We start from the raw sequence: 24,085 nt of genomic DNA, 5'->3' as shown, positions 1-24,085 counted from the left end.
CAGATAGGGACAGTTTATTTCTTCCCTTTCAATCTTATGGCTTTTATCTCTTTTTCTTGACTTGTTCCCTCACTGAGACTTCCAGTACAAAGCTGGATACAAGTGGTGAGAGTGGACATTCTTGCCTTGTTCCTGATCTCAAAGGAGAAGAATTCAGTCTTTCACCATCAAATAAGACGTCAGCTGTAGGTTTATTGTGATGTCCTTTTTCACACTGAGGAAGTTCCCTTTTATTGCTAGTTTACTGACAGTTTTTTTTTTTATTATGAATGCTGTTGTATTTTGTTAAATGCTTTTTCATTTGTTAAATGCATCAATTGAGGTGATCGCATGGGATTTTTTTCTTGAGACTGTTAATACACTGACAGATTCCACTGACTGCTTTCTGGTTATTGAACCAGCCTTGCATTCCTGGAATAAATTCCAGTGGGTTCTGATGCATTATGGGTTGTGTGTCCCTTATGCAAATGCTTGGGACCAAAAGTGTTTTGTTTGAAGTTTGGATTTTTTCGGACTTTGGAATATTTACATGTACATAATGAGATATCTTGGGGATGAGACCCAAGTCTAAACACAAAATTCATTTATGTTTTCATACACACCTTATACACATAGCCTGAAGGTAAATTAGAAGGTAATTTTATTTTTCCCTTGGGATGCTGAATAAACTTTGTGTTTTATGCACTTGCATTTTGACTGTGACCTGTCACATGAGGTCAGATATGGAATTTCCCACTTGTAGGGACAGGTCAATGCCCAAAAAGTTTTGGATTTTGGAGCATTTCAGACTTTGGATTAGGGATGCTTAACCTACATTCTTTTTATGGTATTGCTGGGTTTTATTTGCTAATATTTTGTTGGAGATTTTTGGATCTATATTCATATCAGTCTGTTATTGTCTCTTTTTTGTAATGTTTTTGTCTGGTTTTGGTATCAAGGTAATGGGGTCCTTATAAAATGAATAGAAAGTTTTCCTTCCTCTTCTGTTTTCTGGAAGACATTGTATAGAATTGATGTTAATGAAACTATCTGAGCCTGGAGATTTATTTTTCAGAATGTTTTTAACTCTGAATTTCAATTTTTTGAATCACTCAGGTTTTCTGTTTCATTTGGGGTGAGTTTTGGTAGTTTGTTGTTTTTAAGAAATTGGTCCATTTCATGTAAGTTGTTGAGTTTGTATGCATAGTGTTGCTCATAGTATTTCCTTATTATCTTTTTAATGTCTGCAGAATCTATAATGGTATCTTCTCTTTCATTCCCGATTCATTGATTTCTGCTCTTATCTCTAGTATTTCCTTCTGTTTGATTTGAGTTTATTTTGCTCTTTCCAGTTTTTTTAGATAAAGCTGAAGATAACTGATTTGAAACCTTTCTTCTTTTCTAATATAAACTCTTCATGCTATAAACGGTTTCTCTCTATGTACTGGTAGCTAAAGCATCCCACAATTGGCCTGTTGGATTTTCATTCTTATTCAAACTACCTTTGTCAAATAATCCCAGCATCTGTGACGGTGTTGGCCTCTGTTAAATTATTTTCCTTTGCGAGTTGACGTTTTCTTGGTCCTTCATAGAATTTTGGATTATATCCTAGAGTTCTGGAGTATGATGTGGTAAGATTCTAGGTCCTGTTTAAATTACATAGAAAATATTGATATTTTTGTTTTAACCAGCAGTCGATCTGGTTAGGTTCAGGCCGCAAGTTCCAGCCCTCAACCTGTGGGCCATGAACATCAGGTCAGTTTTCAAAGCCGTTGTGCCATCTGCCGTTCAAGTCTGTCTGGGTGGGCACCGCCCAGGGGTCAGTCTGGGAGCTGGGCGGTTCGTTCAGTTCTCGGAGGCTTTCGCAAGTCAGAGTATGGTGTGAGGACCAGACTCACGCATGCACGATTCTAGAGATCTCTGGAGACATAACGACTCCGTGGGGTGGCTTTCCTGGGCTCCTCACTTGTTGCTCACTGGCCGGTACTTTCCGGTTCCCTGGGCCTTCCTGGGTCCTGTGGCCACAAACTTGGGGCTCTGGATCTGCACTCTGTCGTGCTGTCTGCCATTGGGCCAGCGTGCTCGCCTCAGTGGAGGGAGGACAGAGGAAAGAGCAACAGCGTTGCCCCACCCTCTCGGGACAGGGCTAAGCACCACAGGATGGCCTGGGGCCTAGGACATGAGGGAACAGAAAGAGGGGGCTGTGGGGGGATTCTCTGTTCCCTCTGAGTGCCAGGAGTTCCCCTTCCTACCCTAGAGCCGAGCTAGGGTCCCCCCTGTCTGCTCCACAGCGCTCATTTCCACTTCCAGATTTCTGCTGTGCTTTCCTGTCTCTGGGGGCAGGTGGGGTCGGGACACTGCTCACTAGCGGCTCTTCCCTGGTCCACCCGCTGCTATCTTCAGAGTCTTCCAGTAGCCGCTGGGCCTTCTGCCCAGGTTTCATGGCTGTAGTCAGTGGCAGAGGAAGGGGGGCGTGAGCCGCCTCTGCCTCGCCTAGGGCTGCCTTTCCCGCTGTGGGCACTGGCCTCAGCGCCTGCTGTTTAGGTGGACTGGGATGGGTGCGCCCATTTCTGACTGTCCCAGGCGGTGCGGAAGTGACCGTGCTTACTCATCCTCAGTCGTTCGTGACGTCTCCCTTACCTGAGTCCGGACTTCTGAAGTCTGTGTCTGCGGGCGTGGGACTGCCGAGTGAGAGCGTTTCCCAAAGAGATTCTTCAGTGCACTTAGTGCAGACCCATTTGCTTTCTTCCCTTGTAAGCCGGGGGGCAAGACAGTGACCCTTCCCCTCCTGCCTGGGGACCCTCGTCTGAATTGTTCACTGAACCCAGAACATGGTCTGCCTGGCTCTAGGGTGCCTGGGGTAGGAAGCAAATCGTAGGGAGCTAAGCAAAGCCGTGGGAACGTGGGAGTCCCAACCACAGCCCTCTCGGCACATGGCCCTGCCGAGAAGGACCCCGCTCCTCCACAGGGGTCAGCACGAGGCAGGTGTTAGAACCCCACCTTCCCTGCGTGAGATTATAGAGCTGGTGGCTAAGTCAACATTTGCTCCCAGATTCGGCCAAGCACTGATCCCTCAGCAAATATCTCTTCGGCACCCACCCTGGGGAGGGCACCAACTTTGGGTGGCCCGGTCACGCCTCAGCTGAGAAGGCCACCTGTCCTGATTGCTACCTGCCAGGCCGAGATTGGCCTCGTGGGCTAGGCGGCCTTTCAGCTCCACTTCCTGGGCCTTCCTGAGCGGCGTTTGTGAGCTCACGTGTTCAGTTACAGGATGCCACTGGGGCAATCCCACTCCCCAGAAAACGGGAGTTAGGGACCGTCACAGTCAGGCGGTACACTGAGGGCCCTGGGAGTAGGACAGGTGACATCCCAGCACGCAGGATCCTGGAGCGCCGTCTGGCAAGGGCCCAACGCTGCGCGCAGATGCTGTTCTCAGTGTGGACATGGCAGTGAGCAGCCCCACATGGGCCCTCACCAGGGGGAGACAGAGACAGACAGACACATGCGGGGTGGCTGTGTCCGCCGTGCACATGCAGGCCCCGCCCGCTGGGTTGAGTGATCGAGGGACAGTGACAGGAGGTGAGGGTGGGGAGGCGACAGAGCCAGACCCCACAGGGCCTTGCCCAGTTCCGTGCCTCTCTCAGGGTTGTCACTCGCTTGGCGCCTCAGTTTTCCGGCTCCCCTCAGAGGCAGCAAACTGCTGAAGGGCTTCTGTCTGTCCACGTGGTGCTTTTAGACACTCACGTTAAAGACAGGACAGATTTTCCTACTTCTCTGCATGCAGGAAGCTTGGGCCCTCCACCACATTGGCACGGCTGGAGCTGGCGTCCGGCCCCAGGGCGCCCAAGTTGGTGACCCTTGGCTCGCTTGCCCGTGTGGACGTGGCCCGTGCGGCAGGGCACTGTGGAGTGGTGGTCAGGGCTGCAGCCCCAGCACTTCCTCCGCCAGCCCCTACGTGGCCTCCGCTCTGTGCCTGTTTCCCCATCTCTAAAGTGGGCACAGGGAAGGTGCTCCAGCATCTCGGCTCACTCAGGGCAGGCGGGGAGGCATAGGCCCATCGCACTGGTGTGATGTTCGTAATTGCACTTTCAGGTGCACTCGGGTTTGCACCGTGGGTTGTAGTCCCTTAGGTCATCTCGAGTCACAGCTGCAGCCCCACAGGTTGTCAAAACGTGTGTGGCAGTGCCTGGCACAGAGGAAATGCTCCGTCAGCTCAGCTCTGTGACTGATCTGTTTTGGTTTATTGTTTGGGTGGAGGGTTCTCAGCCTTCAGGACAGGGAGGAAGCAGGGAGGGGCCAGGGCCCAGGAAGCTCCACCTTTAACAATCCCTGAGGGATGGGGGACCAGTGGCCTCCCCAAGAGGCCAAGAGGAGAAACAGATTTCAAGAAAAGTAAGTCTGGCCTGATCTGAGAGAGCCTGGGTCAGCCCATCAGGTGAGCAGGAACTGGCCCAGGGCCACGAGCACGGGGACCAGCCGCCAGGTGTGCCTGGGGCTTCTGGGCAGCTCCCGGAGGGAGGGCATAGTACACCAGATGGCTCTCAGAGGGGACTCCAGGCACTACCACAATGCCAGGCCCCAGTATAGACTGAGGCCTGAAGGGTGGACCCCGCAGTGTCCACCCCAGTGTCCAGCGGGCCCTGATGTGAAGGCTGGTTGGGGGCAGGTAAGCCTGGGACCCTCAGCCAGGTGTGTGTTGGGGGAGGGGGGAGCCTTGAGCCAGAGCGGGGCTCCCCCAGCTTGGGGTTGCTCAGGACAGAGAGCCACTTGGAGGTGAGAAGGGCAGTGAGAATGGGGTGGCCGGGAGGTCACGCAGCATGGTGGGGGAGGTGGCTGGTGAGTCAGGGGCCTCCTCTCATGCCCACCTGCTGCCCCCAGGTCAGCGCCAACGGCAACGTCCTACGCAGCGAGATCGTGGGCTCCATCAAGATGCGGGTCTTCCTCTCGGGCATGCCCGAGCTGCGCCTGGGCCTCAACGACAAGGTGCTCTTTGACAACACGGGCCGTGAGTACCCTCCGCTGTGGGCGGGAAGCAGGCAGCCCTGAGCAGCTGCTGGGCCCCGTAAGGACAGCTTCATCAGGCACACAAATTAGAACCGAGGGGAATGGTGGCCTGGGTAAAGGAACAAGCTGGTTGTGAGCACTTGGTTTAGGAACATTTCACGTTGCTTTAAAGACAACTGTGACAATTAATCCCTGGGTATGGAAGGCACAGGAGAGTGAAAATCCTAAAGTCAGGTTCCCTAGTCGCCCCAGGTGAACCTCATGGAGCATCACAGAGCAGGGTCCTCCACCTGCCCTGTGCTGTCTTCTCGGGAGCTGAGCCGCCAGGGCTCAGGATTAGGTCTTGTTCTCTGGTCCTCTCTAGGGCCAAGTTCCTCCCTCACCTCGGGCCCTGCCATTTGAATCCCACACAGGGCGATCTGAGCTCTTACCACCTGGCTTATAGCTTTTCTTGAGGCAGGGCAGGGGGCAGCGTGGGCTCAGGGCCCTGGACGAGGGCTCAGTGGCCTGGGTTTGCCCACATGCCTGGCCCAGTCAGGGCTTCTCGAGCACTAGCCCATCAGGGCAGCTCCCTGCCCAGGGACCCAGCCCACACAGCCCCTCGGTGGGGTAGGAAACCGAGATAGGACCCAGGACCCGAGGGGTGCCAGGCCTGGGCCCTCGGGGAGCCCCAAGCCATCCCCCACCAAGTCCATCTCTTGAGCAGCACCCACCTGGGCCCTGGGCTCCCTGCTGGGGACTCAGCATGAGCCATGCACACCAGCTCTGCTTCCGGGAACGCCAGGGGGCAAGGAGTGACAGGCAGTTGTCTCAGAACCCAGCCCTCTTGGTGTTTGTGGCCCAGGATGCTTTCAAAGAGTGGGATGGGGGCTGTGCTCTGCTGGGCAGTGGGAGAGCTGCTGAGAGAGTGACCCAGAGGGCCCAGGGTCTGTCCTACCCTCACCTCAGGTGGCAAAAGCAAGTCTGTGGAGCTGGAGGATGTCAAGTTCCACCAGTGCGTGCGGCTGTCACGCTTTGAGAACGACCGCACCATCTCCTTCATCCCCCCCGACGGCGAGTTTGAGCTCATGTCCTACCGTCTCAACACCCACGTGCGTGTGCAGACCCCAGCAGGGCACGGGGATCGGGGCAGCCTCCCTCCCGCTCCTGGTGGGCAAGCGCCTGTCCACGCGGTGAAGCCCAGGGCAGGCGCAGGGCCTGGCCCCAGCCCCAGACTCCATGGGCTGCCTGACGACAGAGAGCTCTGAGCTTTCTGAGGGGGTCAGAACCCTCTGGCCACCACTGCCCCTTTCCCAGGCAGCCTCCCCAGAGCAGGCCTGGGCACGTGTTCCACGTTTGCACAGGGGCCCTTGGCAGCTCCCTGTGGCGTCAGTCTTTATGCTCCGGCCTGTCCTCATGCCGGCTGTGCACCCCTCTAGGGGCCCCAAGCAGCAATGTGCTGGACCCACACCTGGGCAGGTGGTCCCTTGCCCTGGGCCTCGGTTTCCCCTCTGTGAAACAGGGCTTTGTAAAACACAGCCAGGTGTGAGCCCTGTCTTCGCCCTCCCCTGCAGGTCAAGCCCTTGATATGGATCGAGTCGGTGATTGAGAAGCACTCCCACAGCCGCATCGAGTACATGATCAAGGTGCGTGGCGTCCTGCACGCGCTGGCAGCCGGGGCAGTGCAGGGGCTGTGGACGGTCCCCCACCAAGGGCGTTTGGGCGTCTCTGGCCCTTTCAGGGCCTTTGGCACAGGGTCCTGACCCGGGGTTGGGGGTGTTGTGGGCCGGGCACCGAGAGGAGACCCACCAGGGCCTGCCCTTAGACAGTGCTGCCTCCCTGGAGGGGCTTGGGGCCAGAGGGCTTCCTGGAAGTGCTGCCCACCAGGTCGGGCATTCCTGCCCCTCAGTGACTCCATCTAGCCTAGGCTGGCCTTAGGGACACAAGTGTTGTCCTAGGAGGCTTGGGCTGGGCCAGAGGGCAGGCTGGGGAGCCTGGAAGGCCTAAGGGACTGGAGGGCAGAGATTGAACTACTGGGATCAGGAGTTGGGAGAGTGTCAGGGAGTGAGGGGGGTGTGGGCAGTGTCTGGAGAAGGCAGGGGTCAGGTGGCGGGGGCAGGGGGATCGCACGGGCCAGGCTGAGGGGTGCGTGGCCACGGTGGGGGCTGTCTCACCTTCACCCTCCAAAACCCCGTCTGCAGGCCAAGAGCCAGTTCAAGCGGCGGTCGACAGCCAACAACGTGGAGATCCACATCCCCGTGCCCAATGACGCCGACTCGCCCAAGTTCAAGACGACGGTGGGGAGTGTCAAGTGGGTCCCCGAGAACAGCGAGATTGTGTGGTCCATCAAGTCCTTCCCGGTGAGCGCCATTCTCAGCGGAGCGCGTCCTCCAGACATCCACCGGCTCCCACGTGCTCCCTCTGCCCGTTCGGCAAGGCAGCCTGTCTGCTGCGGCATCCCCTGTGCCTCAAGACAGGCTGACGATCCCCACCGTGTTCCCCACGCCTGGGGCTTCTGGGAGGGTCAGGAGGGAGGGTAGACGGAGGGCGTGAGGACCAGGCTGGGCTGGAGGGAAATGGGGGGGGGGTAGGCAGAGGCTGGCGCGGCCTGGCGGCCCCTCTGCACCTTCCTCTGGTTAGGGAACCCGCCTCCGTCTTCAGCCTCAGGGCAGTATCCCCTGCCCCCTACTCTTCCTAGTACTGACATGAGATGTGGTGTCTGTCTGTGCTTGTGCTGTCCCCTCAACCCACAGTGCAGGACCCTCCCCTCCCCCTGACACTGGCAGGTAGATTTGCCCCGGCTGGGCACTATCTCATCCGGGCCCTGCCCCAAGGCGGGCTCAGGCTCGACTTCCCTCGAGGGGCACAGGCTGCCTTGAGGGGAGAGCAGCGCAGCTTCCAGGATCTGGCACCAGCTCCAGGAAAGTGCGTCTCACGTCCTGTGCCAGCTCTGTGCGCTGGTGTGGCTGCCCGGGCACGGTGTAAAGGGTTTTGAGGCCTTGAGTCTGCGTGTGCGGGATCCATGGTGCCCGGAGAGGCGGGAGCCTGGTGCGGCTCCGGCGCTGGCTCGGGCCATCCTGAGCCGCTCCGTGGGGCAGGCTCCTTGGCAGTCACTGGTGTCCACGTTCTGTCTGGATCCCAGGGGGACTCCAGGACAGTACCAGCTGAGTTAAAGAAGCTGGAAAGGCAGCAATTCGAGTGCCTGGACATTTTTTATGTCAGTGCTTTCCCTCAAAACCATAATATAATCACATGAAAGAAAATACAGAAAATAGAGCGAGGGGGAAAAAAGCCCATAATCCCACCACCGTAGCACACTACTATTAGCCTTTGAGCATGTCTCTTTCCAGTCTTTCCGTGTGTTTGTGTTTGACATAGTTGTAAGCAAGGAGTAGAGCCACTTTGGTGTTCCTTCTCACTCAGCGTTGCATGAGAAGCCTTCTCCCTCTGGCCACTGTCTCAGCAGTCGGCTTTGGCAGCCATGGAACAGCCCACAGAGGGTGGTGGCCATCCTGGATCGTCAGACCGTCTCTTTTTCCCTCTACATGCCACTGTATAAAATAGTGTTTGTATTTTAAAACACGATAGGACAATAAATCACAAAATAAACAGCATGGTTAGTGGTATGCAGGGAGGAGGGGACAGGACTACGCTAGCCAGTGTGGACTGTACCTTGTTCTATAGGTTTGTTCTGAAACCATGTGCTGGCGCACCTTGTTTTACCGTGCCTCACGGACACTGTGTTTTTTACAAATTGAAGGTTGTGGCAACCCTGCGTCTAGCAGTTCCATCAGAGCCGTGTTTCCAACAGCACATGCTCGCTTCGTGTCTCCGTGTCAGCACTTTTTTTTAGCAACAAGTATTTTTGAGTAAGGTACGTGCATTGTTTTTCCAGACACAACGCTATTGCACACTTCATAGACTGCAGCATCTTGTAAACAGAACTTCTTATGTGCACTGGGAAATGAAAAAATGTGTGTGACTTGCTTTATTGCGATACTGGCTTTATTGCAGTGGTCTGGAACAAAACCTCCAGTGTCTCCAAGGTATGCCTGTACATGTTTTCCATGATTAAATCGAAATGGAAAAAAAGGCAATTCTTAAAAATCAAAGCACAATAAACTCACCAGTGTAGCCAGGTGATGATAACCACACAGAGATGAATTACTCACTCTGTTTATCTGTGTGTCTGTATGCTGGTGCCATATTGTTTTGCATACTGTAGCTTGGTGGTAAATTTTGACATCAGGAAGTATGAGTCCTCTAGCTTTGTTCTTCTTTTTCAAGACTGCTTTGGCCATTCAGCTCCTCGTTCTTTTTACGGCTGCATAGTGTTCCACCGTGTGGCCATTTATTCAATCCATGGTCAACCATCCCCCACTGAAGGGCGCCAGGTTGTTTATAGTCTTCAGCTTTAGAAAGACCACTCCGACGATTAACCGTGTGCATGTGTCGTCCAGCAGTCTTGGACGTACAGGTTCCAGAAGTGGGATTGTTGGGTCAAAGGTTACACAGATCTGAGATTTTCCTGGATCATGCCAGATTCCCTACTTTGCATTCCCCTGGCACCATCTCAGAGCTTCCCCAGCCGAGTTGCAGGGGAGCTTTCAGACGGCTCCGGTCAGAGAGCAGAGGCACGGTGTCTCTGTGCCGCCCTAACCTGCTATTCTCTTATGAAAACAAGATGGAACCACTCTTCTTATCTCTAAGGGCTGTTTGCATTTCTTTTTCTGGAAACTATAGCTGTCTCTTGCTCATTTTTCTGTCAGGTTTGGTCACTTTCTTCTTTGTTTCCAAGAGCTCTTCATATACAGGCAAGATTGAAGATTGGCACTGTTTCTTTGATGTAGGTTCCAAGTAATTTTCCCCAGTTTGGTGTTCGTCTTTTGACTTGACTTCTGGTGTTTTGGGCTGCATAACCTTTTTGTGATTGCTGCTTTGTTTGTTGATGTTGTTTAATGTAATCAGATTTCCCAGCCTTTTCCTTATGTTGTGTCTGGATCTGAAGTCGGACTTTGAAAGGCTTCCCCACTCCCAGTGATAAAGGAATTCACCCACGTTTGCTTCTAGAACCTGTGCAGTGGCATTTTTCTCCTTAGATTTTAGGTCCTTTTGCAGCGTCGTCTGGTAACTGGGATGAGGTACAGATCGTTTTTTCTTTCTCCAAATGACCATCCAGTTACCTAATATTTACCAAAAAGTCCATCTCTTCCCCAGTGGTTTGAGAAACTGCGTTTATCAAATACCACATTTTCATGTGGCATTAGATCCATTTCTGCACTTCCTCTTATCTGTCTGTCCATGCAGCAAGGCCGCATTTTAACTAGAGGCTTTATTCCGGTTTTACATCTGGCGGGCCCCACACCCCACCCTAACCGCCCCCCACACCCATGGCTCCTCTCTCTCCTGGTTTTCCTAGTGATTCTTATTGTTTCATTTCTGTTACAAACTTTTTTTTTTTTTTGAGACAGAGTCTCACTGTGTCGCCCTGGCCAGAGTGCAGTAGCATCATCATCGCTCACAGCAACCTCAGACTCCTGGGCTTAAGGGATCCTCCTGCTTCAGCCTCCCGAGTAGCTGGGACTACAGGTGCCCACCACGGCACCCAGCTAATTTTTCTATTTTTAGTAGAGGCCACCTCAGCCTCCCAGAGTACTAGGATTACAGGTGTAAGCCACCATGCCCTGCCTCCTTATGAACTTAGACTTCGTATGTCTGCACAAAATTAATAAGTTAATTGGGAAGAATTAATACCTTTCCAGGCTGAACACAGAGGCTCACACTGATAATCATAGCAATTTGGGAGGCTGAGGCGGGAGGATCACTTGAGGCCAGGAGTTGGAGCCAGCCTGGGCAACATAGCAAGACGCTGTCTCTATGAAAAATAGAAAAATTAGCCAGGTGTTGAGCTCAGGAGTTTGAGATCAGCCTGAGCAAGAGTGAGACCCCGTCTCTACTAAAGATAGAAAAATTAGCCAGGTGTGGTGGTGCACACCTGGAGTCCCAGCTACTCGGGAGGCTGAGGCAGGAGGATCGCTTTAGCCCAGGAATTCGAGGCTGCAGTGAGCTACGATGACACCACTGCACTCCAGCCTGGGTGACAGAGTGAGACCTTGTCTCAAAAAAATAAAATTAGGAAAAAAAATACCTTTACGATGCTGAGTTGTCCTATCCACTAACCTGCCCTAGGCTCACGTTTGTGCCTTTTGGGGATGTTTTAATGTTTACCTTATATACCTCGTATGGTGTTTTCCATAGTTTTAGAAAGTACTTTTCTTGAAGGATAGCATGCCCACGTGCACGCAGAACAGGACACAGACGAGATGTGCACAGCCAGGTGAGTCTCCTCGGAGTGAACGCATCGTGGGTCTGGGCCCAGATAAAAGCCACAGAACACTCCCTGTCCCAGGGGCCCCTGGGACTCACCCCCGGTTTGGGGCATTTGTCATTAAGATGATTTTTAACTCTGTGTTTTTAGTAAACGGAACCTTCTCTTCCATGTTATCTTCCAGCAGGTAGCTGATGTTTGTACAGTCATTTTATGTCCCTGTACCTTACTGACTGTTCTCATTTGTGGTAGCCTTTGTCTCAGTTCTCCTGGGTTTTCAGATATTCTCTCATCGTTTGCAGCCAGATGAGGTTTTTTCCCTGCCTCTCCTGTTCTTGGACATCCGATGGCTTCTGGCATCTCATTGCTTTGGCAGCTCCCTCAGGGCCTGTAAGTGGGGGGGAAAGGGTGGCCTGCTGGCCTTGGCCCTGACCAGAACCCCCAGGGTTTCTTCTCCAGTGCTGCTGCAGCTCTGGGCTGCAGACTCAACGCCATCCTGCTCGGCTGTGTCTCCAGCACGCGTGGGTATGAGCGTGGCCACGTGCCTCCTCAGTGTCTCTGTCGGTGATCATGGTCCTTCTGCTCTGACCTATTAATGAGATGGATCTGGAACCATCTGTGCATTCCGACAAGCTCCACTTGATCACGGTATATGTTCTTTTTAATGCACCATTGAATTCTGTTGGCCAGCATTGTATTTCGGATTTTTGCGTTGATAGTTACAACTGGGATTGCTTTTCTTTTTTTTTTGAGACAGAGTCTCACTCTGTCACCCTGGGTAGAGTGCAGTGGTGTCATCACAGTTCACTGCAACCTCAACTCCTGGGCTCAAGCAATCCTCCTGCCTCAGGCTCCTGAGTAGCTGGGCCTGCAGGTGCCCACCACGACACCCAGCTAATTTTTCTATTTTTAGTAGAGATGGGGTCTCGCTCTTGCTCAGGCTGGTCTCGAACTCCTGAGCTCAAGTGATCCTCCTGCCTTGGCCTCCCAGAGTGCTAGGATTACAGGCGTGAGCCACTGCATCCAGCCCTGGGATTTATTTATTTTTTTATTGTTGGTACAGTCTCCATCAAGTTTGGTATTGATGTTATCCCTGATTCATAATGTTTTTGTCTTTTCCATGCTGCAGAAGAATTTAAGTACCCTTGAGAATGGTCTTGAACAAGTTGATAGTTTTGGCTGTGCAGCCATCTCCGTCTTTGCTATTCTCTTTTCTGTGGAAATCAGGTCATTTAAAATTTCTATTCTGTTGGACTCAGTTTGAGTAAATTATATTTTCCTAGAAAATTATTGTGCCTGGCCAGATTTTTTAATTTGTCTACACATAGTTGTAGAAAATACTCTTTTTTTTTCCCCTTCTTTTATGACAGTTATTTTTCCCTGATTACTTCTTGTTTTGCCTACTTGTGTCTTCCCTTTTTTCTTCAGAAGATTATCTAGTGGTTTGCCTATTTGTTTCCAGATTTGCTTTTTAATTTGTTGTATTATTTTCCTGTTTTCTAAGTCTTTCATTTCTTTTCTTTGTTCTGATTTCTACTTTTTGAGTTAGATGTTTAATTATTTTTATTTTTAAATTTGTATTGGTATAAGTATTTAAGCCACAGATGTTTCTCTGAGCCCCGCCTTGGCCATGTAGCCCATAGATTCTGACATGTATTTATATCATTTTCTAGAACCTCTATAATTGATTAGAGAGGTTTTTTTGTTGTTGTTGTTGTTGTTGTTTTAACATTTCCTGGTCAAAGGGACTTTCTGTCTTTACCTTTTCTCCTCACTCTGTAGATTTGGAGCCCTGAGGTCAGAGAATGTCATTTGCACTGTTTCTACCTTTTAGAATTTACTGAGGTGTCCTTGTAAAAGGTCAGTGTTTGTAAACACCCCATATGTACTTGAGAACGTGATAAGGCCTTTGTTATCAGGACAGAGAATGAGATACACGTGCCCTGAGGTGGGCTGGGACTCCACAACAGTGTCAGCGGGGAGGGAGCTGGGTTGGGCATCACCTCCATTCTCTTTGCAGCGCTAGAGCATCTGATTTACCAAAGTTGCTGCTGTGTTATTTGGTGCATAGATAGTTGCAACTATTGTATCTTCCCTGTGGCTTATAGGACTGTGGCTTGTTCTCCTCGGTGCCTGTAATCCTCCCCTGTTGTGACAGCAGCCCCTGTCCTGATTTCTTTGCCTTTGACTGGCACATCTCTGCCCATTCTTCCTACTCTTTTTTTTTTTTTTTTTTGCTTGCTTGCATTTTCCCTTCAGTGTTGGGTAAGGTTCAGATGTTTGGTCTGGTTTGGTGTTCCTTGCCTGGACTAACAGAGCGTATTTACTGCTTTGCAGCCTGCTTTGTCAGTTGCTGATACCACATTATTCTTCCCTCGCTTTCCCGGAGTCTTTACTCAGTACACGTCGCAACGTCAGGCAGAGTCCTCACTCTCAAGCTGGCTCTGGTGGCAGCAGGCAGAGGATAACCACTCGCTGGTGGCAGCCCGGGGGAAGGAGCCACGGCTCCGCCCGCTCTGCTCCGGCTCATGAGGACGGCCCCTTCTCTGGGGCAGATGCAGCCCTGGTTGGTAGCAGCTCCTGCTGAGCCTTGGCCAGACCCCTGGGGATCAGAGACTGTGGTGTCCCAGGTGTAGCCAGAGCTCAGATCGTGCCTCCCCCTGCTCAGGGCAAGACCAGGCGCTGGGGACAGCCAGGCTGAGACCTGTTGTTCCTCAAGGCAGGGAGAGGACAAAGGTCACAGCCAGGATATGGGTTCCAGTCCTTTCTGGGCCTGCTCTGACCCGCATCTCTAGCCATTGCTGAGTCCTGGGGCCAGAGCCGCCCCCTCCGCACTTTCAGAAGCAGGAACCTGGCCTGTTCCTGCTCTGTCACTCAGCATCGTCCTTGGTGTCTTACTTTTGTTCATGTTCCTCATTTTGACGGTTCTCCTTTCTTTCCCGTGCTCTCCTGAGACTAGGTGCAGGGGGCTGTTCACTAGGACGTCTGGCCTGGGATGCGGGGCCCCCTTGTCCCCTGGCAGCCCTCGCCTGCCACGGTCCTTACACAGCCTCCCTCCCTGCTCTTCCTTCCCTAGGCCAGTCTGCCTGGTCCGTCAGGCTCGGAGGATGGTGTGTTAAGGGAACTGGGGTGCTGGGCGGCCACAGGCCACACAAGAAGGGGCTTGGTGACCAGGGCAGGCAGCCTGGCGAGCTCAGCTCCAAGCACCCGGGCATCCTCCAGGGGCAGCTGTTGGCGGAGCTGGGGCAGGGCCTGGGCCTGACTGGCTCCATCTCCCTCTGCTCCCCCAGGGCGGCAAGGAGTACCTGATGCGGGCCCACTTTGGCCTGCCCAGCGTGGAGGCCGAGGACAAGGAGGGCAAGCCCCCAATCAGTGTCAAGTTCGAGATCCCCTACTTCACTACCTCCGGCATCCAGGTACGTGTGGCCAGCACTGCCAGGGCCCCGGAGCATAGACAGACGGGCCCAGGGCTGGCAGGTGACAGACATCAGCACACCCAGCTCAGAGAGGGTGCTAGTCAGCTCGTCCCAGGACCCGCCGGTGCCGCCAGGCTCTGCTTCTCCTCGCGGGCCGCCCAACTGAGAATCCGAGCCACGTCTGCTCAGACCTGCCCCGTGCTTGAGTTCGAAGCTCAGAGACACATTCTGCCCTGAAACCAGTGTTTGAGGCTCCGCTGCCCCCACGCACCTGATCCATGTGGGGCCTGTTTTCCTGACGCCTCCTGGAAAGCCCAGGGCAGGAGAGACCTGCGGAGAACCGGAGGCCTTCCCAGCCCGGGGCCCCTTCCACAGGCGGCTGCCGAAGGGCCGTGTCCGCAAGCAGGTCCTGGCTCCTCGCACCTCTTCCCTCCACAGCCTCCCCACCCGGCCCGGGAGGGGTGCTTAGGGGGGTCCTAGAGGGTAGGGAGCCTGTGCATGCTCAGGGCCCTGGTCCCTGTGCCCCAGGTGCGCTACCTGAAGATCATCGAGAAGAGCGGCTACCAGGCCCTGCCCTGGGTCCGTTACATCACTCAGAACGGAGGTGAGTGTGGCCCCACCTGTGGGAGGGGATGCCCTGAGGGGCCCGAGGTGCAGCCCCAGGTCCCAAAGCCTTGCAGGGCACCCTCCCTGGTGCGGGACCGAGGATGGACACCTCCCCCTGTCTCCCAGATTACCAGCTCCGGACCCAGTGAGGCCTGCCACAGCCAACGCCCCGGCCCCGGCCTGGGGCTCCTGGTGGACAGCCCTGCCAAGCCCACCTGATGGAGGGGCACTCCCTGGCCCCTGGCCACCCTCCTGGCCTCCGCCCAGGGACCCCTCCTTCTCCAGGCCACCTGTCCTGCGTTGACACTCGCCTCAAAAGCCCCTTTTCCCAGAAGAGGCTTGTCTTAGAGAAGTCTCGTCTGTTCGCCCTCCGGTCAGTTTCGGGGGAAGGAAATGAAATCTTCCCCTCTGGACATAAACTACAGCCTTCTGTGCTGTTGAGTTCACGGTACCAAAAAGCTCGTCCAGCGCTCGCCACATCTCCCGTTGCAGTGGCATCCTGCCACCCGGGGAAGCACCCGCCACGCCAGGCCGCCAGGGCCATCGTTTGTTGCCATTTTTGTTGCCATTTTGTTGCCTGTTACAGGCTGTGGGTGTTTCCAGAGCTCATCTCTGTTCATTTGTTGTTGTTTGTGTTACCCTCACCGTCCTGGTGTCCCCCCATGTCCTAAGGCACTCAGGCAGCACTTAGCGAGGACAAACCCTCGCCCTCCACCTCCACGCTTGCTCAGCGACAGGGCCCCCGCGGGGCGTTTACACGTCAGGGTCAGAGCCTGGCGCTCGCTGCGCTCCTTGGAGGCCCCGGCCTGCCTCTCAGGCTCGCTGTGGCGCCTTCCCGGGGCCAGCCTGGGCCGGGAGCCGCCGTCACTCAGCCAGATCAGTGTTTGCCCCCAGGGGAGGTAGAGCCCAGCGAGGGGTGCTGGCCTCAGCCTTCCTCCCGCTGTGGGTCCAGAGAGCGGGGGACACATGTCCCACCCTCCCCACCCGGTGTGTGTTCGAGTCATAGTTACATTAAATTCCATTCATTAAATACGCCTCCTGCCTTCCCTCTGACGCAGCGTGGGACCGACTCCTCCCGGGTGACCACAGGCAGGTGAGGGGCTTAGCTTGCCTGGCTCTGTCACTGACCCCCATGTGGCCCCATGACGTGTCACCAGCTCCTAGCACCTCCGCTTCCCCCGCTGAAAAATAGGAGCAAGCAGTCATGGGATGCTGCCCCTCCCAGGGCCGCCCAGAGGAGGGCGCACAAGCTGGCTCCTGAGGTGATTATTGCGACCTGCTCAACCCTCAGATCGCCAACAGCTCATCTCTGTCGCTCCCCACGCCCTGCGAGCTTGCTAGAGACGCAGGTTCGTGGGCCCACCCTGACCTGCCAAAGCAGAGGCTCTGGGGCCAGGGCCCGGGAAATGTTTCGCCGGTTCCCAGGCGAGCCTCTCGCCCTTGTAGTTTGACGGCCACTGCCTGGTCCGCAGTCGGGGAAACAGCACTTGGGCAGGAAGTGCCACCTGTGTGCTCGTTCCCTTCCCCTCCAGCGCTGGTGTCCCACCTGGCCAGCCCCTCTTGCCTTTGAGAGCTGTGTTCTTTCCCTCTCTCCCATGTCACCGAGCTCCCCCTTGGATGTCTAGCGGGCATCTGATTTAACAGCCAGAGTGGAGTCTGGGCCTTCCACCGTGTGCAGTCTTCATAGCAAATGACACCAGCCCAGCCCAGGGCTCCGGCCAAAGCCCTCACGCCCCTGCGCACCCCCACATCTGCAGCAAGCCCTCGTGGCCCCCTCCAGAAGACCGTGGGCCCAAGACCATTTGCCATCCTTATTGTCACCCCTGGGGGCCAAGCCTCAGCGTGGGCTCTAGCCAGGCCCAGCCTCAGGAGCCTCCCAGCACAGGAGGGCAGTGGTCTGCAAGGCAGGGCAGGGGCTTCTGTTTGCGGCAATGCGTTAGCATGACCTGAAAACCCTCCCGCTGCAGGCACGTAGACATGCGTGTAACAAAGTGTGCGTGGCTGTGCCTGTAAGAAGGCAAGGGGGAGCTGTAGACGCCCCGAGGAGGAACTAGACACTGAAGGAGTAGCATGAGCTGCTGCTGGACTTGCGCTTAGAAACCAGCAGGGCCAGGTTGGTGATGTGCAGTGGGGAGTGAAGCTGGGAGCCTGGGAGAGTGAGTCATAGTTATACTTAGAGTTTGAAAAGGTGAACTAGAAAAGACATTTGCCCTCCAGCCCTGGGAGATGGCACCATTCATTCACTCTCTTGGCCTGAGATATGGTGAAGAAAAAGACTCCCCTGAAATCTTGCCACCCCAGCTTAGAGCAGAAACGTGTGCTCTCTCTGTGGTCTGGAGACACCCGAGCCGAGACGTTTCTGACACAAAACCTCTCTGGAGGGGCATAATTTCAACCCTTGTTACCCACGGTCCTCGAGTGCCATCTACCCTAAACATGAGGGCATGTCCCGAAGATTAAAAAACTTGTAAGAGCGGACTATAAAGATCAGATCCTCAAGAACTTTGTGTAAGATCATCAGACATGTTAGACCACGTGGTTATAGGCAAAAGAAAGACTCCAATGTGACAAGAACAAAAGGCCATCGAGACTGACTTTTCCAGCATCTAACAAGGCAAGTCATTTGCATCCAGATTATTCAGATAACTCCTACAGATCAGTTAGAGACAGAAAGAGCTCAACAGAAAATGGGAAATGCGTGAACAAACGATACCAAAGAGTTGAGGTACGAATGGCAAATAAACAGGAAGAGGTGTTCAACCTTGTAAGCAATTAAGGAAATAAACTCAAACTACAATTAGATGCTATTTAACACTCATATTGACCAAAAAAAATTTTTTTAAGTCTGATAAAAGCAGATATTGGTGAACAAGTAGAGCTACATAAAATGTGTACGCTGCTAATAGTTGTAGAAATTGATACAATGACTTTTAAAAATTGGCAAGACTGGCAGAGTTAGAAGTTGCATTTACCTGCAGACCAGCAGTCTCATGCCTAGGTGCAAACTCTCACCCCTTCTCGAATGGGGTTCTGCAGGAAAGTGAAGCCTTGGCGTCCTGAGGCATCTGTTGTAGGTAATGAATTCATTTCTTTCCTACACGTCTGGAGCGCAGTAGCTGTGTGGGGAAGTTGAGATCATAGTCCCTGAAATCATTTTCTGTGTGCCAGAGTTTTCCCATAGAATTCTGGTTGAGAAATGCCCTGAGAAGCCCATGCACCAACATGGGCAGAAATGTCACACATACGGTAACATCCGTAGCAGTGGAGTTTGTGACAGCAAAAAAATTGGAAAGCAACCAACGTCCCTCAACAGGAGAACAGGCCATTGTGGTCTATTCCCACAGATTGTAGCAGTGAGGAGGATTTAAATTAGACCGATGATACAGTTCAGAATGAATCTTAACATTGAGGCTGATTGCGGTGGCTCACGCCTGTATTCCCAGCACTTTGGGAAGAAGATCACTTGGGGCCAGGAGTTTGAAACCAGCCTGGCCAACAGAGTGAGACCCCATCTCCACAAAAAATAATAATAATAAAAATTAGCCAGGTGTGGTGGCAGGTGCCTATAGTCCCAGCTACTTGGGAAGCTGAGGCAGGAGGATCGCTTGAGCCCAGGAGTTTGAGACTGCAATGAGCTATGATTGTGCCACTGTACTCCAGCTTGGGGGACAGAGCAAGAACCCATCTCTAAAATAAAAATAAATAAATAAATAAAAATACACACACACATACAAACATTGAGTGGAAAAGCAGGTTGCAAAAGAAAGCGTGCAGTATTCTAGCATAAAGTCTAGAAATATTCGTATTACATGTGCTGAGGAATCCGTATATATGAAGCAAAAGTCTAGCAAGATGCTTGAGAATTAGAAAAAATTCAAGTCCCTGGTTATCTCTGAGGGCAAAACAGGAAGGACGTGCAACTGAGGCCTCTGCTCTGTTGTAATTTCCTTAAGCTTGGAGGCCAGTGGTTTATTCTCCATGCTTGCTTTATGCTTTTTGCAGTTCTTCAATACTGCTTTATTTAAATTAAAAAAAAGATAATGCAGATTTGGAAGAAAAATCCCAATTCCTATAAATGAAAATTATAATCATAGAAATTAACAAGCCGGTTGGAGGGTGTTAAAACATAGGTGAGACTCGGCTGAAGAGAAGGAACTAGAAGAAAGCTATCTGAAGCAGTTACCCAGGATATAGCACAGAGAGTTAATGAGGCCATTTTATAAACACACATGTATCTGGTATGTCCACAGGTTCTGCACTGGTGTAATTCAATCGACATCAGATTGAAATTATTGCAAAAAAATTGCATCTGTACTGAACATGTACAGACGTTTTTTCCTTGTCATTATTCCTCAATGCAGTATAGTGACTATCTACGTATCATTTACATTGTATTAGGTATTATGAGTAACCTACAGATGATATAAAGTACACGGGAAGATGTGTGTAGGTTATACACAAATGCTGCGCCATTTTACTTAAGGGATATGAGCATCCTTGGATTTTGGTATCTGAGGGAGGCCCTGGAACCAATCCCCTGAGGATACCAAGGGAACACTCTGTGTGTGTGTGTGTGTGTGTGTGTGTGTGTGTGTATGAGAGAGGTTGACACAAGACAATAAGAAGACCCAACGTGCCAACAAGCGTCTAATATAAATCAAAATAATGATAATTGGGTAGGAGAAATAGACAAAGAGATACTGGCCAGAATTTTCTAAAATTAATGAGAATCTTGAAGTTCTCAGCTTCAGGAAAGCAGTTATGAAGCATGATATACAAACTTAAGTAAATCCGTAACTAAAACCATCACTGTCAAAACACAGAACATCAGACGATCATAAAAGCAACACAGAGATGAAAATGTACCTCCAGACACCAAGTGGGCAGAGGGCAACTGGAACGACAGACGTCAAAGATGGGGCATAGCTTCACGTTGCTGAGAGAATCCTGTGCCCAGCTGATCTATAAAAGTTGGAACGAGATAAAAAAAACTTTATCAATAACAGACCTTGATTGAAGGAACGTGTGTACATCAGAAAGAAAGCTGTGAGAAGCAATGGTGACGGAGCTCAGAAACCATCGGGTCTGTGGGAACTGGCACTGACTGTATAAGGCAACACTCATGGTGACTAATGTTTGCAGCAGTGACATAGGGCACAACAGAAATAGTAGACGAGAGGTAAGTGATTGGCGTTCGTGCCTTTCAAGGTCTTTACGCTATTTGGGAGGAGAGCCGACTAAAGTCTAAAAAGGCCACATCCTCACATGTAACTTTCATACCAGTGGTTGGGAAAGGGTTTAAAGAAAACTTTAACAAACAAGTAGGAAGAAGGAAATGAGAAAGAAGAATAGAAAAATCAGGATAAACCCAAGGTGTCCTAAAATTGTTAAAATAGCACTTAAAACTGCACTAAGACTTTTGGGCTATCCTACTGCCCCTGGCTGCAGAAGACACAAAATGAGATAGTAGGAATAAATCCAGATCTTCATTAGGATAGTGGTTAGTTAGAAACAAAAAATCCAAATATTTGGAATCACAACAGATGTAAATTAAGCAGACTACTAGTTTAAGATATTGTCAGAGTGAACTGAAATACAAAACCCTATTTTATCCCGTTTATAAGATACATACCTAAAATATTATAGAAGTACACATCACAGTTAAAAGTAAAAAGACAATAAAAGATGCCACAAGAAACCTCATGCAGTTACATTAATATCAGACAGAATAGACTTTAAAGCAAGCAAGAAAAAAAAAAAAAAACCAATGTCCTAGACCCCCACAAATCTCCAAAAATTATTATTGGAGTCCACCTTCTCTAAGGGATCCTCAAGACAAATGAGTTAGGATTCATCAACAAACAAAATATTTTCCAATACAAGGGAGTTTGAGGCACACTTCTCAATCACCACGTGTCAAAGAAGAAAACATAATGAAAATTAGAAAATATTAGAGCATGTTGTTTTTTGATCTGGGTGCAGGTCACATGGGTGTGCTCGCTTGGAAATCCATCAAGCACTGATGATTTGCTCAATCTTCTGTATATATGTTACTAAACTTCAGTAAAACATTTACAAAGAAAAAAAAACAGGCAAAAAATCTTTAAAGCAGCCAGAGACAGACCCACATGACTTTCAGACATACAACAACTAGACAGACAGATGTCTTTTCAAAGGAAGCCAGAAAACAGTCAAGTGACATTTTCAACATGCTGAAAGAAAACCACCAACCCAAATTATATACCCGACAAAATTATTTCAAGAATGAGGTTGAAATAAAAACATTTTTTCAACAAACAAGAGTTTGCCAACAGCACACAACACTAAAGAAAATTCTAAACAAAGTACTGAATTTGGGAAAATGGAAAGTGGTCCCAGATGGGAGGTCAAGATGGAAGAAGAAATAAAAAGCAAAGAAAGAGTAAATATGTGGGAAAATCTTGACAATTACAGGTTGCATAAATAATGTTTTCTGGAGGTTTTTGTTTTTTTTTAAGTGATAGAATTAAAATATACACCAGAAAAGAAGTCTACAGGAAGGAAGTAAATGAATGGAGTTAAAGTGTTCCGAGTCCATGATTGTATGGCAGGAGAGGAAATAATATTGATTAAATCTGCATTTTGATAATATGCGTTTTAATCTCTAAGGGAACTATTAAAATAATAAAAGTAGAATCGTGAACATTCAGAGGAAAACAATGACTTTTTTAAAAAGCCACAAGCAATCTAAAAGGAGACCAGAGAGGAGATAAAAGGGAACATAGAAAGGACAAAAATAGAAAACAAAGTAAGATTATAGGCTTAAATCTAGATTTAAATGTAATATTAGTTATTACATTAAATGTAAATGGACTAAATACTCCAGCTGAAAGTCAGTTTGTCAAACTAGATTTTAAAAATTCCAATGCTATGCTATTTATAAGTGACACATCAAAAATATAAAAATGGGCTCCATGCAGTGGCTCACACCTGTAATCCTAGCACTCTGAGAGGCCGAAGCAGGATAATTGCTTGAGGCCAGTTCCAGACCAGCCTGAGCAAGAGCTAGACCCCATCTCTACAAAACATAGAAAACTTAGCCAGGTGTAGTGACACATGCCTGTAGTCCCAGCTACCTGGGAGGCTGAGGCAGGAGTATCGCTTGAGCTTAGGAGTTTGAGGCTGCAGTGAGCTATGATGATGCCACTGCACTCTAGCGTGGACAACAAAGCAAGACTCTGTCTAAATAAATAAGCAGAAAGATTAAGAGGATGGGGGAAATATACCATAGAAATCATGACCAAAAGAAAGCTGGAATGGTTAGATTAACATTGGACAACATATACCTTAAGCCAAAATCATTGCTAGAGATAAAAAGGGACACATTATAATGATAAAACATTCACTTCATTAAGAAGAAAATTTTTTAAATTTGTGTGACCCTAATAACATGGCCTCAAAAATACATAAAGCAAAAATTGACACAACTACCAGGAGAAATAGTTAAATTCTCAATCATGTGACAGATTTAAACTCATCTCTCTCACAGAACAAGTAGACAAAAACAATAAGTAAAGATATAGAATATTTGAACAATAAAACTAAATTTGATCTAGTGGATCCATATAGATAGAATATTGTATTTTATAACTGCAGAATACATTTTCTTTTTGAGCACACACTGGGTTATAAAGAAAAACTGAAGGAAATGGTCTCTTTTAAAAAAAATTTTACTGTCTTTTTTTTTTTTTTTTTTTTTTTTTAGAGAGACAGAGTCTCACTCTCTCACCCAGGCTGAAGTGCAGTGGCATGATCACTGTACCCTCTAACTCCTGGGCTCACGTGATCCTCCTGCCTCAGCCTCCTGAGTAGCTAGGACTACAGGTGTGTGCCACCATGCCTGGCTAATTTTTTGTAGAGACAAGAGTCTCACTATGTTGCCTGGGCTGGTTTTGAACTCCTGGCCTCAAGTGATCCTCCTGCCTCAGCCTCCCAAAATGCTAGGATTACAAGCATGAGCCACCACGGCCTGTCAGAAATGATCTCTTGTGTTATCTCTAAATGTTATCTAGTTATCAATCAATGTAAAAACTATAACAAAATCACCATTTGTTTGGAAATCAGTTTTAAATAATCTCATTACTCAAAGAAGAAATTCTAGGAAAATTATAAAATATTTTGAACTGAGAGATAATGAAAATACTGCCTTTTAAAACTTGCACAATGCAGCTAAAGTAGCATTTGGAGGGAAATTTATAGCCCTAAGTACATACATTTAAAAATATAAAGTATAATATAGAAGGTATATATGAAATATATACACTTTATATATAAATTTTATACACTTTATACTTTGAAATATATATACAGATGGTCCCTGACTTATGATGGCTCAACTGAATGATTTTTTGGCTTTATAATGGTGGAACTGTAATACACATTCAGTAGAAACTGTACTTTGAATACCCATACAATCATTCTGTTGTCAGTATTCAATAAATTACATGAGATAGTCAACACTTCATTATAAAATATAGGCTTTGTGTTAGATGATTTCACCCAACTCTAGGCTGACGTAAGTGTTCTGAACGTGTTTAAGGTAGGGCAGGCTGAGCTCTGATATTTGGTAGGTTAGGGATATTAAATGCATTTTTGACATACTTTCAACTTATGATGGGTTTATCAGTATGTAATCCCATCCTAAGTTGAGGAGCATCTGGACTTTCATATATAAAGTATGTATATGAGAAATATATATGAGTATATATTAAATATATACACATATACATGTATA

At 49.8% G+C, this 24,085-nt stretch overlaps 1 protein-coding gene across 3 annotated transcripts in view; it reads left to right on the top strand.

The window, feature by feature from the left end:
- AP1M1 (adaptor related protein complex 1 subunit mu 1) overlaps positions 1-17,204 on the top strand; it is a 29,521-nt gene extending 12,317 nt beyond the window's left edge. The window contains exons 6-12 of one of the 3 annotated variants that reach the window (XM_069477234.1): positions 4,858-4,988; positions 5,909-6,074; positions 6,537-6,608; positions 7,164-7,322; positions 14,581-14,706; positions 15,235-15,310; positions 15,439-17,204. In XM_069477234.1, the coding sequence (XP_069333335.1) occupies positions 4,858-4,988; positions 5,909-6,074; positions 6,537-6,608; positions 7,164-7,322; positions 14,581-14,706; positions 15,235-15,310; positions 15,439-15,461 (753 nt within the window). In that variant the 3' untranslated portion in view covers positions 15,462-17,204. The remainder of the gene's footprint in view (positions 1-4,857; positions 4,989-5,908; positions 6,075-6,536; positions 6,609-7,163; positions 7,323-14,580; positions 14,707-15,234; positions 15,311-15,438) is intronic. The other 2 variants (XM_069477236.1, XM_069477235.1) reach the window with 2 other exon arrangements.
- Positions 17,205-24,085: the final 6,881 nt, after the last annotated feature.

This window comes from Eulemur rufifrons, chromosome 2 (assembly GCF_041146395.1).
Source record: "Eulemur rufifrons isolate Redbay chromosome 2, OSU_ERuf_1, whole genome shotgun sequence".
Classification (NCBI taxonomy): domain Eukaryota; kingdom Metazoa; phylum Chordata; class Mammalia; order Primates; family Lemuridae; genus Eulemur; species Eulemur rufifrons.
Note: the sequence above shows the minus strand (reverse complement) of the source record. Positions and strands in the feature narration are given on the sequence as shown.